Below are 19,778 nucleotides of genomic sequence, written 5' to 3' on the forward strand. Positions count from 1 at the left end.
TTGCCATCTCTGGGAAAGAAGCATTCTTTCCCTGAGCAGAAGGAGGTGCAGGTCAAGGGAAGGGTTTTAATGTGAGGCTAGAGTAGCACGTGCCTATAGCCTGCAAGGAAGGAACACATCGAGAGGCCAGGATCATAAGTGTGAGAGAGAGTGAGCATGAGTGAAGAGCAGATTCCGAGAGGCAACAGGAGGGGAGGAAATGCTGAACACAGGTGAACAGCTGAGCTTACAAACACGGAGGGACTCTTAGCCCACTGGCATAAAGGGAGAGACAAAGTCAACCTGGATAGGAGAGACACAGGTAGATGCAAAGCCTGAGGGGGAGACAAGCTTCATATGCCGGCCAGACAATGCCAGCTTGGACCTTTTTAGAAAAGCAGGATGTCTAATCACAGACATTTTCTTCCTCTCGCCACATCTCCCACTGATCCACAGCCACAATGATCAGAGTGGGCTCCTGGCCATGTCTTGAACATGCCCAGCTTTCCCTCGCCTGGGATCCTTTCTGTCCCTGCGGCTTCCTGACTGGAATGGCCTCTCCCAGGTCTTTGTGTGCCTGACTCTTCCATCTCAGGTCTCAGCTTCATTATCACCTCCTCCAAGAGGCGCCTGGATGGCTCAGTCGGTAAGTGTCCAACTCTTGATTTCGGCTCAGGTCATGATCTCAGGGTCAGGAGATGGAGCCCCATGTCGAGTTCCATGCTGGGGGTGAAGCCTTCTTAAGATTCTCTCTCTCCCTCTGCCCCTCCCCTCTCCCACCTCCTATAAAAAAATGAAAAAATCATCACCTCCTCTGAGAGTCCCTTCCTGACCGCTCAGTCTGATGATGGAGACCCAGCCTCCTCGCTACCCACTCTCCCATTGTTCTCTTTTATTTCCTTCATACTGCTTACCATTATCTTAAAAGTATCTTAACGAGTGATTTATGCATCTACTCTTAGTCTCCTCCAACATGAATTCCACACGCTCAGAGACCTTATATATGGTCTCACTCAACACATACTCTTAACACTTAGAACAGATATTATAACAAAGGAGGCCCTCTGTGAATATTCACCACACTCATGAATAAATGAATGAGTGACGTGCTGTTGAGAAAATGGATATACACAGAAATTGGAAATCTTTAAAGTATTTTTTAAAGATTTTACTTACTTATGAGAGAGAGAAAGAGAGCATGAGTGGGGGGATAGTAGGGGCAGAGGGACAAGCAGACTCTCCCCCCCTCCCCGAGCAGGGAGCCCAATCTGGAGTTTGATCCCAGGACCCTGAGATCATGACCAAAGCCGAAGGCAGATGCTCAACTGACTGAGCCACCCAGGAACCCCCAGAAATCGGAAACTTAGAGCAATAATTATATTGTTGATGTTCAAAAAATATTTACTAACTTATTGAAGAATATTTCCCATATATTTATGTGCCAGGACCTGTGTTTACTGCTAAAGTGAGCATTCAATCTATATAAATCCTAATTCCTGCCTTCTAGAAGCCCCATCTACTAAGGAAACGTATGAACACAGATCATTAAAATATAGTGTAGCAAGGAATATAATACCAATTATAATACAATGGAGTTAAGAACTAACAGCTGTGAGAGCATACAGCAAAGTGTTCGTCACTTAGGCAAGGTAAACCACGAAAACTTCTCCCGAAGTGCTGAGGGTAGGTACGCCCCTTCAGAGTTGGGCACAACTGCAAAGGGTAAAGGAGAGTAGATATGAAGTAGATAAGATGGGACAGATATACAACTCTCCCCAGCACTTTTTCAGTGACAGGAAGGAATGTGCTAAGGTGTAAATTCAGCTGGAGACAGAATCATGGAAAAGATATTCAGCGTGTCACTAGCTGAGGGAATAAGAAAGAGGTGATGAGAGATCTAGATAACTAGAAGAGAAGGACTTCTTAAAGGGGCTCATCTCAAAAGAGCCAAAAGAGAACAGCAGTAACACTCCAAGTGGAGGAGAGTTCATCCTGTAAGACAGGAGAAAAGAAGGTGGCAAAGAAGTATCATCGAAGGTAAATGTGCAAGTGGAGGGAGAGAAGTTTGGTGAGCGTTGCCTAAGTAGTTTCTGTTTTCTCCATGAAATATGAGCTAGACCATACTGGCTGGTGAGAAAGAGGCTGAGGGAGAGGGAAGAAGAATTTTATTGGTTGATAATTGGTGTGCAATGTTACTGCCCTCTGCTACGTTTTTACTGATTTGTGAAGTGAAAAATGTGTCCTTATATCTCCCTTAAAATCTATGCAGAAACTAGTTATGGCACAATGTCCACATGGGGGACAGAACACAAGGTTACAAAAGCACATAACACTAATGGGATAGTCATTTCTGCATTTGCAAAGCAATTAAAAAAAAACATTAGCTAATTAATTAGCTCAACGATTACTTTATCCCTGTAGGTGTATGTGTACAAGAACTGCTTCTTTTTTTTTTTTTGTCTCCTTTGAGGCATTTGAAGACACAAGAGATTTTGTCTCAGTGGGAATGTTGTGGTAGATTACATTTGCTGTAAATAAGTGACATTTTTAGAAAGCAATGAGTTCCACTGAATTTATCCTGAAGAGAAAAAAAAAATTGCAAAGCTAAACAAGAGGCTCTCAGAATCAGACTAAAATTTCATAATAAGCCTAAATCATAGCTGCTCCTCATTCTGGCTTTCTCGGGGCATTGGAGGCAGATCGCTACAACTTCACAGAAAATACGGGGCTGGAACAGAAGTCAAGATGTGCCACACACCTCAAAACGAAGGTACTCAACTGCCTGGTATTTGTACCAAGAGGAGCTACTTTCCACTCCGGTCCCAGAATGAAAATCATTAACAGGTTGAGCGATATCAATTTGCCCAGCCAAAGTGGGAAATCAAGCAAAAAACCACCTTCTCAGAACATTCAAGAGCAAGGTGAAAGAAATAGGTAATTGTATCCAGTTTTCCAGCAGGACATTTTTTGCCTGATTAAATGACCTGTCCTATGAAGCAGAGCCTCTAAATGGTAGTGAAAGGCCAGTCCCTAGAGTGGGTTTAACCACAGACTCACCACCTTTTCCTGAAGGGCTCATTTCCTTTTCTTCTTCACCAGGTCTTTTGATGGAGTTGGTGGAGGAGGCCACGGCAGTGTTTCTATGGCAACTCCAGCCCTGGCTAAACTGTGTGACCCTGGACAAGAATCTCATCTCCTCAAATTCAAAGTGCTAATGATAACAGGATCCACCTCACCAGTTTGTTGTGACAATTAAATTAGGAAATATGCATGACGCACTTAACCGTGTAGACATACACTTTACATGCATTTACGTTGTTAAGTGCTCAATAATTGTTAGTCTTTACTGTTGCTATTAGGATTTTAGTTGCTGTGGTTATAATGGTTTTAGACATGGTGCCAGTAGAGGTCTGAGGAAAGAGAAATAATTATAAATGACTAACAGGTGACGGCAATGGCTGGGGAGCCACAAATCCTACCACAAGGGCAACCCTATGAGTCTTGGTGGGACATGTTTAAGTCAACTGATTTGGAGATCAGGAAAGTTTTCAACACAATAAATCTGGTTTAATTAATTAGTCTCATTCTTTCTTTTCAAAAGGCTTGTTCATTGAAGACCTTGGGATCTTATGTTTGGAAGGAAACTAAAAAATCAACAAACACTGTCTACGCACTTGAGGCTATAATCTCTTCTACAAAGTCAGCAAGGTGGTTGTTCAGATTCTATTTGGGTAACCTGAGTAATAAAGAATTCATTACTTTAAAGGCACCTTTGAACAGCTCTCACTGAAATGTCTTCTTCGTATTAAGTAACCAGCTGCCGCACACTTGCCTTAGTTCTTCTTCCTGAGGATGTATGAACCACATTTAATCCCACTTCCACAGGATAGTCCTTCACGTATGAAGGCAACCCCTGGGCTCAGGCATCTTTTCTTCCTCAGGTTAAATACCCCTGGACCAGTCAACTACTTATTTTAAAAAAGATTTTATTTCTTCACTTGAGTGAGAAAGAGAGAGGACACACAAGCAGGTGGAGCAGCAGAGGGAGAGGGAGAAGCAGACTCCCAGCTGAGCAGGGACCTGATGCAGGGCTTGGTCCCAGGACCCTGGGATCATGACCTGAGCCAAAGGCAGATGCTTAACCAACTAAGCCACCCAGGCACCCCTCAGTCAACTACTCTCGTGTCAGATTCTTGAGTCCTTCATCTTTTTCATAGCTCAACTCTAAACACGTTCTAATCCATCAATTGGACAGCTAACCTTTTAAAAGCTTAATATCCAGAACTGAATAGAAATACTTCCAGTAATCATATTAGCACATAATGATGATGATGAAAACAATTAACCAGTCTGCCAAAGAACTACTAGAATTAATAAATGAATCCAGTAAATTTGCAGGATACAAAATTAATATACAAAAATCTGCTGCATTTCTATGCACTAATAACAAAGTAGCAGAAACAGAAATTAATAAAACCATCTCATTTACAATTGCACCAAAGAAGAGTAAAATACCTAGGTATAAACTCAACCAAATAGGTTAAAGATCTATACTCTGAAAACTTTTATAAAACATTGATGAAAGAAATTGAAGATGAGACAAATTGGAAGATATACCATGCTCATGGATTGGAAAAAAAAATTGTTAAATTAATTGTTAAATAAATTGTTAAAATGTCCATACTACCCAAAGGAATACACAGATTCAATGCCAGCCCTATCAAAAAAGCAATAGTATTTGTCACAGGACTAAAACAAATAATCCTAAAATTTGTATACAACCACAAAAGATCCTGAATACCCAAAGCAATTTTGAGAAACAAAACTGGAGGTATCACAATCCCAGATTTCAAGATATACTAAATAGCTACAGTAATCAAAACACTATAGTACTGGCATAAAGACACACAGATCAACAGAACAGAATAAAGAACTCAGAAATAGACCCACACCTACATGGTCAATTAATCTACAGCGAAAGAAGAATATATAATGGGTAAAAGAGAGTCCATTCGATAAAAAGTGATGGGAAAACTAAAGAGCTACATGCAAAAGAACAAAACTGGGCCACTTTCTTCACCATACACAAAAATAAACTCAAAATGGATTAAAGACCAAAATGTGAGACCAGAAGCCATAAAACTCTTAGAGAAAACAAAGGAAGTAATATCTTGGACATCAACCTTAGTAACATTTTTCTAGATATGTCTCCTCAGACAAGGGAAACAAAAGCAAAAACAAACTATTGGGACCACACCAAAAGAAAAAGCTTTCGCAAAGTAAATGAAACCATCAACAAAATGAAAAGGTAACCTACCGAATGGAAGAAGATATTTGCAAACAATGTATCTGATAAGAGATTAATATAAAGAATATAGAAAGAACTTAACACCAAACAATACCCTACAAAAATCCAATTAAAAAATGGGCTGAGAACCTGAATAAACATTTTTTTCCAAAGAAGACATACAGATGGCCAACAGATACGTGAAAGGATGGTCAACATCACTCATCATCAGGGAAATGCAAATCAAACCCACAATGAGTTACCTTACACCTGTCAGAATGGCTGGTATCAAAATAATAAGAAATAACAAGTGTTGGCAAGGATGTGAAGAAAAAGGAACCCTTGTGCTCTGTTGGTGAGGATGTAAATTGGTGTGGCCACTGTGGCAAAAGTGTGATGGTTCTTCAAAAAATTTAAAAAAGAAATACCATCAGATTCAGTAATTCTACTACCGGGTATTTACCCAAAGAAAACAAAAACACTAATTCAAAAAAATATATGCTCTCCTATGTTTATTGCAGCATTACTTACAGTAGCCAAAATATGGAAGCAACCTAATCTTCCATCAACAGATGAATGGATAAAGACATGGTGTATACTTACAATGGAATATTACTCAGCTATAAACAAAAAATGAGATCATGCCATTGGCGACAACATGGATGGACTAGTGTTTCTGATGAATGATTGTGGTTGTGGTGATCGCTTTTTTCTCTTCTACAGGCTCATACCTTCTGTTAATAACACACTCCAAATTCTTTCCCAGATTCCAATGAAGCTCATAGGCCCACAGCTTGCATTTTCTACACTTTTTTCCATCTTTAGTCTTGAGGAACCTTCCCCAATCTCTACCATTTCTCAAAAACCACAACTGGATTTCAAAAAAATCTTATTTACAAACCCTCCCTGTATCCTGGGATATCGTTCATCCAAGTCAAGAAATCTGAATGAATGCAGAGCAATTAGGTGGTTTCTAACAGCCGCTGATATTAAATTTCCTATCTTTGTCTATCTTTTCCTGTCCAAAGACCTATCTTCTTGTCAGAGAAGACAGGAGGAAAAATAGGAGTAAGAGAAATTCTTCCACATCGCTTAGGGCTCTATGTTGCAAAGGACAGAAAATCCAGCTCCTGCTCATTAAGACAAAAGAAGGAATTACTCAGTCTTGGCTGTTGAGTCAGGGGTACTCTGGTTTGAAGAATGTTTGATCTAGGGCCTTAAAAGCGTCACCAGGATCTAGTTTCTCCCCATCTTTTGGCTCTGCTTTTCTCCATTCTGGCTTCATTTTTGGTCTCTAGGTGCTGGCAAGATGGTAGCCAGAAACTCAGTTTTATATCATCCCAAGCTCCAACCCAAAGGAAGAAGAACTATGTCCCTACAGCATATAAACTAAAGTTCTGAGCTTGTATGTCACTGATCCAAATTGGGTTAGGCACCCACCTATGAACAAAATAACCATGCCCAAGGGAATGAAAAGTCTCTCATTGACTAGAACTCACGTGATCACCAAGGCAGCCAGGAGTGAAGTCAGTGCCACTGAACCACTGGATTGAAAATGAAGGGGAATCAAAATCTTTATTCAAAAGAAGGAGAAATGGATACCAAATCTCTAAAAAAAAAAAAAAAAAAAAAAAACAAAAAAAAAAAACTGCTCACCATATCCATTTCTCCATCAACAGCCCATCGACTATGAGCAGCAAAGCATACTTCAGTATTTTCATTCTGGCATTAAGGGAAGATCCACTTTCTGTTTGCCACAGCCCTCCAATACTCAACACCCTTGAAGCTCCAGCCCTTCTGATACTATTCCTTAGGTACATAGGACTTTCTTACAGCCATCATGGGCTAAGTGCTCACCTGGCCTCCTCTGTGACACAGAGTGCTATGCTCTTTCCTACCCATTTCAGTTCCTTATAATCTAGGAGGTCCAACTTACTTTCTTTACAAAAACTTCATTCTTAAGCTGACACATATGGCGTTGCCAATATTTGATCTTCCCCCCACCCACAAATGGCACCTTCTATGGTCAACCCAACAAGCAGTTCCTGAGACACAGTTTCTCACTTTTCTTCTTCTGCCACAGCGCCCATGTCCCAATCTCTGACTCACGTTTCCACTTCTTTCTACCTTGTTGGGATCTTATCCTTCTTGGTCTCCTGTTTGTATTGGTTCTTCTATTCTGTCAAAGCACGCTTTCCTCGAAGCCCACACAGTGCTCCTTTGCACAGCTTCCTAAGAGTAGGAAAATAAATCCTACCTTGCTATCCAAAATTTAATAAGCAATAACTTGTATTTCTACATTGAAAGTTCTCCAGAGTAGTGTGCATTTGGTTTAGCAGTGATCTCTACTCTCACTTTACAGATAAAGATATGGATGTCCAAAGAGACCATATGAATTTCTAATTACCGTCAGAACTGGATCTGGAGGCCAGGTTCCAATTCAGTTGCTCTTCTTATTAAATCACATTGGACTCTCCTAACTTCTGCAGTTTTTATTTTTTTATTTTTTTAATAAAGATTTTATTTATTTATTTATTTGACACAAAGAGAGAGACAGCCAGCAAGTGAGGGAACACAAGCAGGGGGAGTGGGAGAGGAAGAAGCATGCTCCCAGTGGAGCAGGGAGCCTGATGTGGGGCTCGATCCCAGGGACCTGGGATCATGCCCTGAGCCGAAGGCAGACGCTTAATGACTGAGCCATCCAGGTGCCCCACTTCTGCAGTTTTTAAAATGCAGAACTAGCAAACAGCAGTATTTGGTTCCTCGGCCAGATCTAATCAATTTGGTTTCATTTAATAACAAATAATAACATGAGCGTCTGCACAGCGCTTTACAGTTTATAAAGTACCTCCATTTTCTTAATCCCATTTGCTCCTGACATAAACATGCCTGAAGTAGATATTATTATCTGATGCAAAGACGGAGGCTAAGGGCAGTCAGATGACCTACTCTTACTACTGCAGTTGGTAATGAAGGAGTCTAGACAAGGTTCAAACCTGGACTTGTGTTTCTCCTCTCATCTTCCATGCTGATCTGCTCACCCTGGGGCCATGCAGTACTCTCAACATTAGGGAAAAGGGGATTTTTAGTCCTGATGCCATGACCTAATTTACCTAATTATAAACAGAGCGATTTATCACGGACTGAGAGATCAGGAAGGAAACCAACACAAGAGCTGGAGAAGCACCAAGGTAAGGAAAATGACAACAGGGCGAGAAAAAGAAAAAATGTATAGTGAGTGAAGAAGTGAGGACAACACAAAAGAAAACCCAGAAAAGAAATTGTGATAGCCTAAGAGACAGCAGCAGCAAAAGACAGTGAGATGGGATAAAATGAGTATATTTAAAAAAAAAAAAAAAAAAAAGCAACAACAAACACATTATCCCAAAGCCCGCAGGTGCTAGCAATTCAAATAAACGTATAGCAATTAACAGAATTAACACAGCCTTAAATAGCTTGGCTCACCAGATGTGGACTCCTATCAGGGTTCTATAAAATGTAAAGTTATTACAGATTAAACCATTAATCATCTGTTCAGAGACTATCTCTGGCTACAAAATCCCATTCGGTTTTAAATGGCTAATAATCACAAAGGGATGTGGGATGTAATGTGCACAATGATGTTCTACCCAATCCTTTTTCCTTTAAATATGTGTTCCACACTCCCGATTCTCCTGCTTCTCACTCCTCCCCATTAGAGACTCCATGAGCAAAAGACAGGTGAGACAGACCAGGCTGTCCCAGACACCCCAGCAGCACTGAGCTTCTCCTTGGGCAAATGGGAGATGGAAACAGAGAACCAACATACTGGGGGAGAAGTAGCAGACTGAGGAGAAAGGAGGATGGTGTGCAAAGAATCAAATCAAGCAACAGGAAAGATCCCAACACGTAGGAGGATGCTGCGATAGGCCTGAGGAAGTTCCCTCTCCCTGGTCCTGAATCTGACAGAAACACTATCATGCACCTCAGTCCGGACTTGGCTTTCCTCTCCTACCTTGTGCTTCATCCAATAAGAACAGCTCAGCAATGCCAAGCACAAAGGAAAGGATAAAAGTACATCCTGAAAGGGAGGGTCACTGGAAACTGAAATGGGAGTCAGAAAGAAGTGCTTTCCCATAGAAGTTTTAAGATTCGGAAAGGCACTCTCCAGGCCCAAGGCCACGGTCAATGGATCAACCCTCCCAACCCTGCTCTTCAACTTCCTAGGGCAAATATATACACCAGTTGGAAGTAGTGGATGGACTAACTTCAGTTCTCAAGTAATTTAAAGCCTGATGGATAAGATGCCAACCTGACTGTGTCATTCTACTACTTAAGATCCTTCAATAGCTCCCTATTAACCTAGAAAATAAAGTCCAAGGGTAAAGTATAAGGTAAGGTTCTCTATGATCTGGCCCCTACCTAACTTTGCAGCTACATTTTCAAAATTCTTCATCTTATAATTTGTGCCCTGAAATGAGCAAAGTGTGATGAGTTCCTCACCCAAACACTACTGTGAGCCCTGCGCCCAGGCCTTTGCTCATGCTGCCCCATGTCCTGGAGCTCCACTCCCTCTGTTCTGCCATGTTCACTTCTGCTGGTCTTCGAGACTCACCTTGGGCATTAGCTCCTCCACAGAGCTTTCCTGAACCCCAGAATATATAAGTCCTTCTCCTCAACAGCCCCACTGCACTTGTGAATGTCTCTTTTTACTAACCATCTTTCATCAAAATGATATCCATGTATCTGTCTCCCCCACTAACTATGTGGTCCTCTAAGGTGGGAACCGTGTCTGATTCAACTCTGTATCTTACTTAGCACAGTCCCTGATATCCTGCAAGGTTTTAGGACATTTCTGTTGGTCTAAATTCCACCGGATTGTAGAGCTCCATGAGGTGAGCTCATTCATTCCTTTATTTATTCCAGACATACTTATTGTTTCTTTTTTTATGCCAGGAGCTCTGCTGGGTTCTGGGGAGACATCTGTGAACAGAAGAGGCCTTTGTCATCACAGTTAGCTCACATTTTAATAGATGGAGATTGACAGTTGTCAAACACATGACCGAAGGCAACAAAACAAGGTAATGATTGAGGGTGCATGCGGTGGGTTTCCCCACTTCAGAAAAAATGAAAGGACTTTGGTGGGGCAAACCTCAGAATAAAGCTGGTTTTCCTCCTGACTGTGACTTGCCAATACAGGACATATGGAGATACCACCCGTGCTAATGTATACAAGTGTGTGGTTATATTTGCATTCATAAACTGTTTGTAACCGGTATCACATATCCTTAATAATTATAGCAAAATACACATGTCTGTATGGTTTTACTTTTATGTATATTATTTCGTTTAAGAAGAACAAAACAAAGGTCCTAGTATATAATGTCAGGGAGAAAACACACTCAAATAGGATCAGTGGTTTATTCCAGGCTGTAGAGCCAGTGACAAAGCTGGTATTCCCAACCAGATGTTCTGATTGTAAACCCAGTGTTCTTTTCTTTATACAACGATAGCTCTGCCAAAGCCTTTTCAATCCTGTTCTTCCTAGAGGAAGTTCCAACCCACTCCTCTTCACCTTGCTGAGCCTTTCTATAGAACGCTTCTCTCGAATCAGATACGTAGGAAGTTCCTGAAAGATTCAACTGTTGCCATGTCAAGATGTTCTTTACTGATCCCAAGAAAATCACATGGCTAATAGTGCCTAGAAGCATTTATCTAAAATAGTAATTCTACAAACATGTTTATTTATAAGATTATTTAAACATAATTAATTTGCAAACATGTGATTTCACTCAGCAAATGTTTACTGAGAGCCCACTAGATGCTAAGAACCATTCTGGAGCTGGAAACCCAAAAGACCAAAAATAAGACCCGCACATTAAAATGTGGAAACACAGGGCGCCTGGGTGGCTCAGTCAGTTAAGCATCTATCTTCAGCTTGGGTCATGATCTCATTGTCCTGGGATCGAGCCCCATGTCGGGCTCCCTGCTCAACAGGGCAGTCTGCTTCTCCCTCTCCCTCCCTCACTCCCCCTGCTTGTGCTCTCTCTCTCTTTCTGCCAAATAAATAAATAAAATCTTTAAAAAAAGAAAACATGGAAACACAACAAGGAACAAGATGCTGAGTTGGTAGTGTTTAAGTGTGTAAAATCTTGTATTGGTAACTACGGTGTGTGGAAAACCACAATAGTGTGAGGACAATTTGGACAGTCTCTGCGATGGCTTTTACAGCAGTATGAAGATAGGAAGTGTGCACCCACGTGAAATTCACAATCATTCTGCTCAACAGTGGAGCCAGAACTGAACTTTTGAGTATTGAAGGAACGGTAGTTCCAAAGATAAAGCCTATTTTGTACCACACACAAAGTTATCCATGATCTTAGAAGAGAAACTCTGAAATCCTTTTACCATGTTCCCATTTTGAAGAAAATAATACATAAAAGTGCCCAGCTCGGCTTAAGGCAACACAGAGTCACAAAGGGCAAGCAAGGACAGAAAAAGGAAGAAAGAGATAGGGAAGAAGGGCTTGTTAAATAACTGGACACTGCTCTGAGGGTAAAGAGTTAAAGTGGGTATGTGGAATTTATCAAAGAGAGAAATCCCAACCTAGCTGGAAGCTTCCACCGTTCACTAAATTGTCAAAGACAAATAACCAAGAACAAGAGAAGAATTTCCCAGACCTGCCCTACCAAAAAGTGAACTGTAAGGATTAAGTGGAAAGAAAGAATATGCCACGTCTACTTGAGACTTGAAGTTATCTGTTTAAGACACTCAGAGAGAGGAGAAACCTTCCCAAATCCCGTAGAAACACCACAATACCATATGTAACAGAGAGATGGGGGTGTAAGTTAATGGAGTTCTCATTTTGCCTACCGTTTCCCTCAGCATGGGCAGAACTTTCTTTTTTCTGACTTGATCTGCTGCTAGCTATGTATATATTTTTACTACTAAGTACTAATTATTTCTGTTATTGACACCGTTTTTCAGAACTGCCTTTAATTTTTAAGCTATTAAGTAAGACTTTCCATGGGCTTTTAAGCTTTCTGCTCTCTACACCTGGGCAGTGTGTATGCGCATGCATGTGGGCGTGTGTGTGTGTGTGTGTGTGTGTGTGTGTGTGCATAAAGATTTTATCTACTTTAGGTTTTGTGTGGATGGAGCCATCAGAGATACCTCTGTGTTTTTACGAGGTTTGTTTCAAAACGTTCAGGAGCATCCTTCCTGATTGCTAATTTGCAGTTGGGAAATTACTCCTTTGCCTCAAAATACATAATTGAGAGATGGTTCAATATAATTGTGTGCAGGGGAAAATTAGTTCTAGAGGCCACCCCTAGATCCTGTCTGGGAGAAATCCTGTCCACGCTCAGGGCTGTTTCACTACAAAAAAAAATGGCTGCACTCTCCACAGCAGTCAATGCCTCATTCATTCCTGAGCCACATACGTGGTTGCAGAATGTTCTTATCTATTTCTGACAAGAGTACAAATCCAGTGTGTGTGATTTAACACTGTTTAAGCATCTTTCAGGGTTCATTAGACACAGAGCAGTTTATACCTTTATTCTATCCAAATGGGAGTAAATCCCAGGGCAGAAGTGCTCTCTGTCCACTGCAATTCCATCAGGAACGACCACGGGTGTCCCTGTGGCCAGCAGAGGACTAGCTTACGTCCAGCAGAAAGAGGAAAGCCCTTTTGGGGCTCTCTTCTGTAATCTGTCCTTCAGACCAAGAACAATACAGAGCTGTAATTGGATTTTTCCCTCCTTTATCATGTCTCTCCTTCCCACCCCTTCCTCTCAACTCACAGGCGTTTACTACATCAAGGCTCAGCTCAAATATCAATTCTTCTCTGAAACGGACTTCCCCCTAAAATGTATCTGTTTCCTCTAATTCTACTTAATCAGAACATTTAGCCTGTGGCACTGAACACACAGTGTCCTGAGCCGTACTTGTCCACCTCCTTCCTAGACTATAAAGTCTTCAAGCATGGAGACCATGGCTTGGAAAGAGCCGCTAAGTTCAGTTACAATACAAACACAGTGCCCAACGATGACTTGATAAATGTATCCACTCCAGAAATACTTATTATGCACCTACTCTATGCCAGGCATAATGGGCGCAACTCCTATCTTGACACAGCTTTCAGTCGAGTGGCCTGGATGAACGCATGTACAATGCCATCTCATATGATAACCGATGTTCACCAAATTTCAAATACCCATAATAAGAATAAAACATGTGCCCTGAGAGGAGTCTCATAACATGTCACAAGGGATCTTTATCTACAAGAAAGAACACTGTTAGCTTCTCAACGAATTTCCCCAGGGAAGGGGTATAGATATCTCAGGCAATCAGGCTTGGCGTAGATTAAACAAAAATGTGCAGTGCACAGCTCTGATGACACAGTATTCTGAAAGAACTCTACCAAATCAAGTCTGATTCTTTTTGCCTCAACAATTGACCTTAGAGAACTTACACTTGACTGAAGCCCCTCTGCTCTCAGACAGAGGTCTCAACACATCAGCTACAATAGTAATAAATGAGTAATGGCAAAACCCCACTGCTTTCTCACAGCTGCTAGCTTTCAGGGGATGGAAAAAAAAAGAAAAAAAGAAAAGAAAAAACCAGTCTTCTGGACCTTAATGTTACATTCTGAAAAACTTCCTTCATCTCAAATAATGAGACTCTTGGGAACACCGAGCTTGGCAAAGGTAAAATAATACATATGTTATGCTTTAGAAAAGACACACAACCCCAAATTGAGCTACTTTTAGCTAGAGCTTCCCTACTTGCCAAGTCAAAGTACAAAAGCAAACTTCACAATGTGTAGTTCCTGTACTATCAAAGTCCTTTCACCTCTGTTGTTTCATTTATAAAGCACCGCTACCTGCGGGATACAATTCCCCATTAGGCAGATGAGGAAACAGAACCACAAGGCATGTAAGTGGCAAACCCAAGGTCATCCAACCAGTTTATGCGGGAACCAAAACCTAGGACCTTGCTTCCAAGTCTAAAGTCTTTTTCGTTACAACCGATGGCCTCAAAGAATGGATTAGAGGACAGAGCCCCTCACTGAACTGGAAATTCATTTGACCTTGGGACAGTCGATGAATTAAAGAGACGTGACCTTTACCTCTTTAAGGCAGCCCATGAAGTTGTTGCTGACGGGTGAGCCTGGCAAGTCCGCGGTACTTGGGCTTCCGCCCACGTAGAAGAAGTCGTCCGAGCCCAGCATGGTGTAGTCCTCTTGAGTGTAGCCTGTCGTGGTAAGGATGCCATCCACAGAGATTGTCACCTGGCGGAGGGACATAGGGACAAAAAAAAAATCCCAACAATGACTTTACAGTCCTATCAAAATCCGGTGGCATCCCCTACCTGTGGCGTCACTTTCATTAAGATTTTGGTGAGATATTCTTTCTAATTTGGTTTGATTTTGGTATGTGCAGCCAAGTTCCATTTTCTGGTCTGCCTTCCCTGCGACCCCAAGCCTCCAGCATTCCTGTGCAGACTCCCGGGAGACTTCGGGGGAATTGCCAAGATGAGCCACTTGCTCTCCCCACTGCACTCTTTACTCAGTCAGGCTAGAAAATGGAACTATCCTCAGACGACATCACTTGTCTCAGTTCATTGGTAAAATGATTGTTTCTTTTTTGAATGATTATTTACGGTGGTAGTGAGAAACAGCAAAGGAGACATTTGACAATGGGGTTTGTTAGGGTTGGTCTTTGGTGGTGGATGTTTTTTTTTCCTTTTTTCTTTTCTTTTTCTTTTCTCTTTTATTTGTTTCTTTGGGGGCTCACACCACACTGACAGACATGCATTCAGGGAGGGAAGGAGAAGGGTCTCGTTTTTGATATGTCATGGATGGTACATGCCATGGACTAGCCCAGGACACCAACCCCTGCCCACCCTTCACTGCCATCACCACCACCAAGAGAAGAAATGAACCAAACCAAAAAGGCAACTCTAACAAAAAGAAAGGAATATGAGGCATAATAACCAAAATAAAAATAATAATAATGCCCACAGGGAAGAAATAGCACCCACACGCCCGACATCCATGAAAGGAGCAGAGGGCAGAGAGAAAAGAGGGGGCCTCAAAGCGTGCACACACCATACGCTGACACACCCATGCGAAAACCATTAGTAGCCCAGAGAAAAGGCGGAAGAGAAAGGGCAGGGAAGTGGGCAGGGGTGAGGAAAACCAAAGGGAAGAATCAAAATCCACTTCACACTTACATGCTCTGAACAAAGTGAAACACAAGATGGAAGTAAGAACAAACAACCAAAAAAAAAAAAAAAAAAAAACCCAAAAACAAGAACAACAAAAAAAACCCCAAAAAACCAAAAACCAAAACCACTCAGAACTAAAGGGTTGTCTTTCCCCTGCCTGCCACCTCCCTCACTAAAAAAAAAAAAAAAGAAGAAGAAGAAAAAGAAAAGAAAAAGTCCAAACCCAACCCCAAAATATATGAAGGATGAGAGGAGAATGAAGAAGAGTGGAGACAAAAATGGAGAGACATAAGAGCATGGAACTGGGCTGATGATCGACAGGTTGTTAGTAATGAGGAGGAAAACAGGGGAACACACTCTGATGCCCATGGGGAAATCCACGAGACAGGAACATGCCATGCAGAGTCTGTACGGAGAACACACTGGCAGAGCTCCCTTTGGCCACGGTGGGGAGTAAGGTGAAAGCCGGGAAAGGAAGAATCAAGGAAGTACTTTCCTCCCCAGATCACCTGTGGCAGCCGTGGCCACACCAAAGGGAAAGAAAAATGGGCTTCAGGAGTGGGGAGGAGGGAAGAGAAAGGAGGAAGAGTGAGAGGGGACAGGGAGACACAGAGAGAAGAAAGTCCTCAATAGAAATCCTGTTGCCCCTAGTCTATAACTTGGAAGTTGCAAAATAAGAAAACAAAACAAAACAAATTTAGCTCAACGGGGCATCTTTGTTTAAAAAAAAATATTTTTCCGGGGAAAAATAAAATGACAAACTGGAGGAAAGGTAACTGTCCCAACCAAACTCCTCCAAATACCATTTCCTGGACAGGCACGTCCCCTTTCATTTTTTTTTTCTTTTTTAACAAAAAGAAAGGCTTGCATTTAATCCAACAAAAAAATTTTAAAAGAAGAAGAAACGAGTCTAAGGAGGATAAAAGGGGGGTTTGGGAAGGAAAAGGGGGGCAACACACGGCAAACCCAAAAAAAGAGACAATAAGAATGATATCTACCAGACAATGTAGTTTGTTTACCATAGCGTGTCCGATGCCTGAGTGCTTTGCGGAAAAGGGGGAAGAAAGGAAATTAAAAATTGTGAACAGAACGATTGTTAATTAAAAAAACTAAAAACAAAGATGAGTCGTTAGGGTGTTAGTACATTAGTCGGTTAGTAAAATGACACATTGCATGAATGATCTCGTGTTAGTTTTTCAAAAAAAAGGCACCCGACACAGAAAAAGAGAGTGGGGAAGACAATGAGACCACGACTCTATGGAAAACCTTGGCAGCCAGGGAGGAGCCAGGAAAGGAGCTGCAATCCACCCTGTCATTGAACTCCCCCTTCGGAACACTGCTCAGACCAGACCTCACCCCAGTTAGAACTAGCGTCATACTTACTTTCCAAGGGCTCTTCTGAATGAACACCATTTTCCCTTCCCACCCTCTAGCACAGCCCACCTATCCTGAAAGAAAACACCCCTAAAGTTTATCATTTCACATGTAGATAGATAGGGAGAGCTAAAATACCTATATCCTGGTGAGTTTCGTTTTGTTTTTTTTTATATCTGACTCTGACTACATGCATGGATAATGACTTTCAGTAGAACGAAAACAACAACAACAACAAAACGTAAAGCATGTACAGGTCACCTCTAGCATAGGAAGGCTACATGATGTAGCTTATTCTGGATTTCCATAGGTGATTAAAGATCCATGACTCCCATGATTTTGTGTAGATGTGTGAGGCAGGAGGGGGACATTCTCCTCTTGCCTTTCCTCTTGGTTGACAATAACTGTGTTGTCGGAGTGTATCAAAATAGTTGGGACTCTTCTTTATTTCCCAATGTAGTTATTATTTTGTTTTCCTTACCAGAATGCTGCCCATTGGAACTGCTCTCCCCCAATTCCCCTTTAGAAAGTACTTTTCAAGCTTTTAAGCAATTTCTTGTATGGATAACAGAGGGGACTGGCAGGTTAAACATGATTAAAGAAGCCCTACGATTTGTCTTCTCTGACTATTTTCAAATGCTAAATGGCCAACACACCCTGAGCTAGGAGGCTGGAAGGCTGGAAGATTGGTAACCCCAGTTTTGTGTTTGTGGTTTCACTAAAACGGCATTGCAGGTTAAAGCAATTCACATGAGGGCCATGTTCAAGGTCATGGGTTTTAAAACAAGACCAAAAACAAACCCAGAGAAACGCATCACTACCTTGGTCCCTGATCCCAGTGACAGTTGCAACAGACAGTTCACATCCCTTCCTTTAATCAGAACCCCAGTACAGTAGCTGGCCATGGTCCTGACTTGGCTCAAAGGTAGAACCATGGGTAGATGACCAAGAAGGAAGAAATGGGCAAAGTTCTGCTCCATTTAGTAATGAATACTCCCGGAAACCCCAAGTAAGCATTCCTCAGATGAATTTTTGCCACAGAAACCATTCGACCTTACCAAAAAAGTAGATGAGACAGTCATAAGCTTGTTATCAAATATTTATGAAGTAATTTACAGTTTAATTGAAATAGACAGGGGCTTCCAACCCCTTCAAATGTCTCCTACAGAACTAAAGAAGATGTTATAAATGTTCTTTTAATGGGAAAAATAATAATCTTAGATGATTCAGCACTGAAAGGATTACATTTGCAAAATCAACTCTGCTTTTCGGAGATTTCCCTCTCTTTCAATAAATTGCATTTGGATGCAAAATTCAGTCAGGATTTCAATGAAGACCAATTTTAGGTGCACTTTTAGTATGAGATTCATATTCCCTCTGCCAAGAAATGCCCCCAACACCCTCAGGCCTCTGTCGCCTTGTCCAGAGAACTGAGAGCTCTGCTCAGCAGCATCGTTGGTGACCGACAGACACAGTCACCTTCACAACATATTGAATACTCAGCTTATAAATCGTGCACATGTCACAGTGAGTCTAGCACCCAGACCATGGAGGAGCTCATAATCCTTCTGGAACATAAGGTGCTTTGCATATTTAGCCAGCACACATGGCTGGGGAGGATTGTAATCACCATTTCACGAACGGGAACTGGTGTGTGGCAAGGTTAAGTGGTTTGTCCAAGGGCACTGAGGGAGCTGGGTCTTAGAACTTGGAAGAGAAACCCTCCAGGGTTGCTCTCTTCTGCTTGCTTGGACAAAAACAGCACAACCCATGTTTGAGAACAGTTTGGTTTCTCCCCCACTCAGTTTAAAGGATGGAACCGGGGCCCAATTCTATTTTAGAGAAGTGATTTTAGTAGAAATAAAAGTGAGCCTTTCTCTGGCTATTTGGAATCATTTTAGAATGGCAAGGAAGTGTACGGAGTGGGAGAGAACCAGAGAAACAGACTGGTTGGTAGGAATCACAAGCTGACCCTGCTCCCCAGTCATGTAGGAAAATTCTCCCCTCCACTGACTAAAGCCTAAAGGGCATTACTGTGTGCCTGCCAGTCAAAACTGGCAAAAGGTCATATTTTACTTTTTGGTCTAGTCTCTGCAACTCAAACACATTGCGCCCTTATACATTAGCAAATGGAAATTCAACTCAGGCCCTCTTGACAGCTGAGTGGAGTAAGTATGGATGGGGGATTATTAAAGAAAACATTAGCAATTGGATCCTTTGGCCTTGGAGGAAAAACAGTACACTGATTCAAAAAATGTCCAGTCCCAACAGTATTAAGATGACTGGGTGGGGGGCTCTAAGACTTGTGTGATTTGGTAATGTCACCACAGAAGAGAATCTCCCAACCAGGTGGCTTCCTCAACATACTGAAGTGTTACAATGGGAGTTTTGAATATTGTGTGTTCCCAAGGCCTGTGAACCTTCTCTGTTCACTTAGCAATACTAAGGAGTCGCCCTTTTATCAAACAGAAAACATATGCAAATACCTGTCCATTCTTAGGCTTTCATATTTACATTAGAAGGCATTAAATCAATCACATTGCAGAAGAAAATCTGATAAGCACTTTCTGGAAATTTGCATAATGTTTTCTGATTAATAAAGGATGAACCCTGTCTAAGTGGGCTTAATGACAAATCACAAGGAGAAAAACCCAGTGCAAATAGCAACCCGGAAAGCGGCATCAGCACAGAACTTGACTTTTATAGGAAATGCTTTTCTTCTTCACTGATGTGGGCTGGTGAGGTGTAACTATTATCACTGTTGTGACTATTATTATTCGTTATGAGACTGCAAACAACTTCACTTGGCTAAGGCTTTCTGAGAGCGTTGTCACCTGACGGAGTTGCCTGCTTAGAATCGGCAAGCGATGGGAGTTCTCAAGCACGAACAGAACCAGGAAAAGCTGCTCCAAAGTTGACTTTTTTATTT

At 41.7% G+C, this 19,778-nt stretch overlaps 1 protein-coding gene across 12 annotated transcripts in view; it reads right to left on the reverse strand.

Moving 5' to 3' along the window:
* Window positions 1-19,778, reverse strand: part of NRXN3 (neurexin 3) — a 1,447,961-nt gene that overhangs the window by 1,053,338 nt on the left and 374,845 nt on the right. For 7 of the 12 annotated variants that reach the window (XM_057318701.1, XM_057318699.1, XM_057318698.1 and 4 more), the window contains one exon: window positions 14,376-14,537. In XM_057318701.1, coding sequence (XP_057174684.1) covers window positions 14,376-14,537 — 162 coding nt within the window. Of the gene's footprint in view, window positions 1-14,375; window positions 14,538-16,473; window positions 16,519-19,778 lie in introns of all 12 variants that reach the window. The other 5 variants (XM_057318696.1, XM_057318694.1, XM_057318697.1 and 2 more) reach the window with 2 other exon arrangements.

The sequence above is a fragment of the Ursus arctos genome, unplaced genomic scaffold (assembly GCF_023065955.2).
Source record: "Ursus arctos isolate Adak ecotype North America unplaced genomic scaffold, UrsArc2.0 scaffold_25, whole genome shotgun sequence".
Classification (NCBI taxonomy): domain Eukaryota; kingdom Metazoa; phylum Chordata; class Mammalia; order Carnivora; family Ursidae; genus Ursus; species Ursus arctos.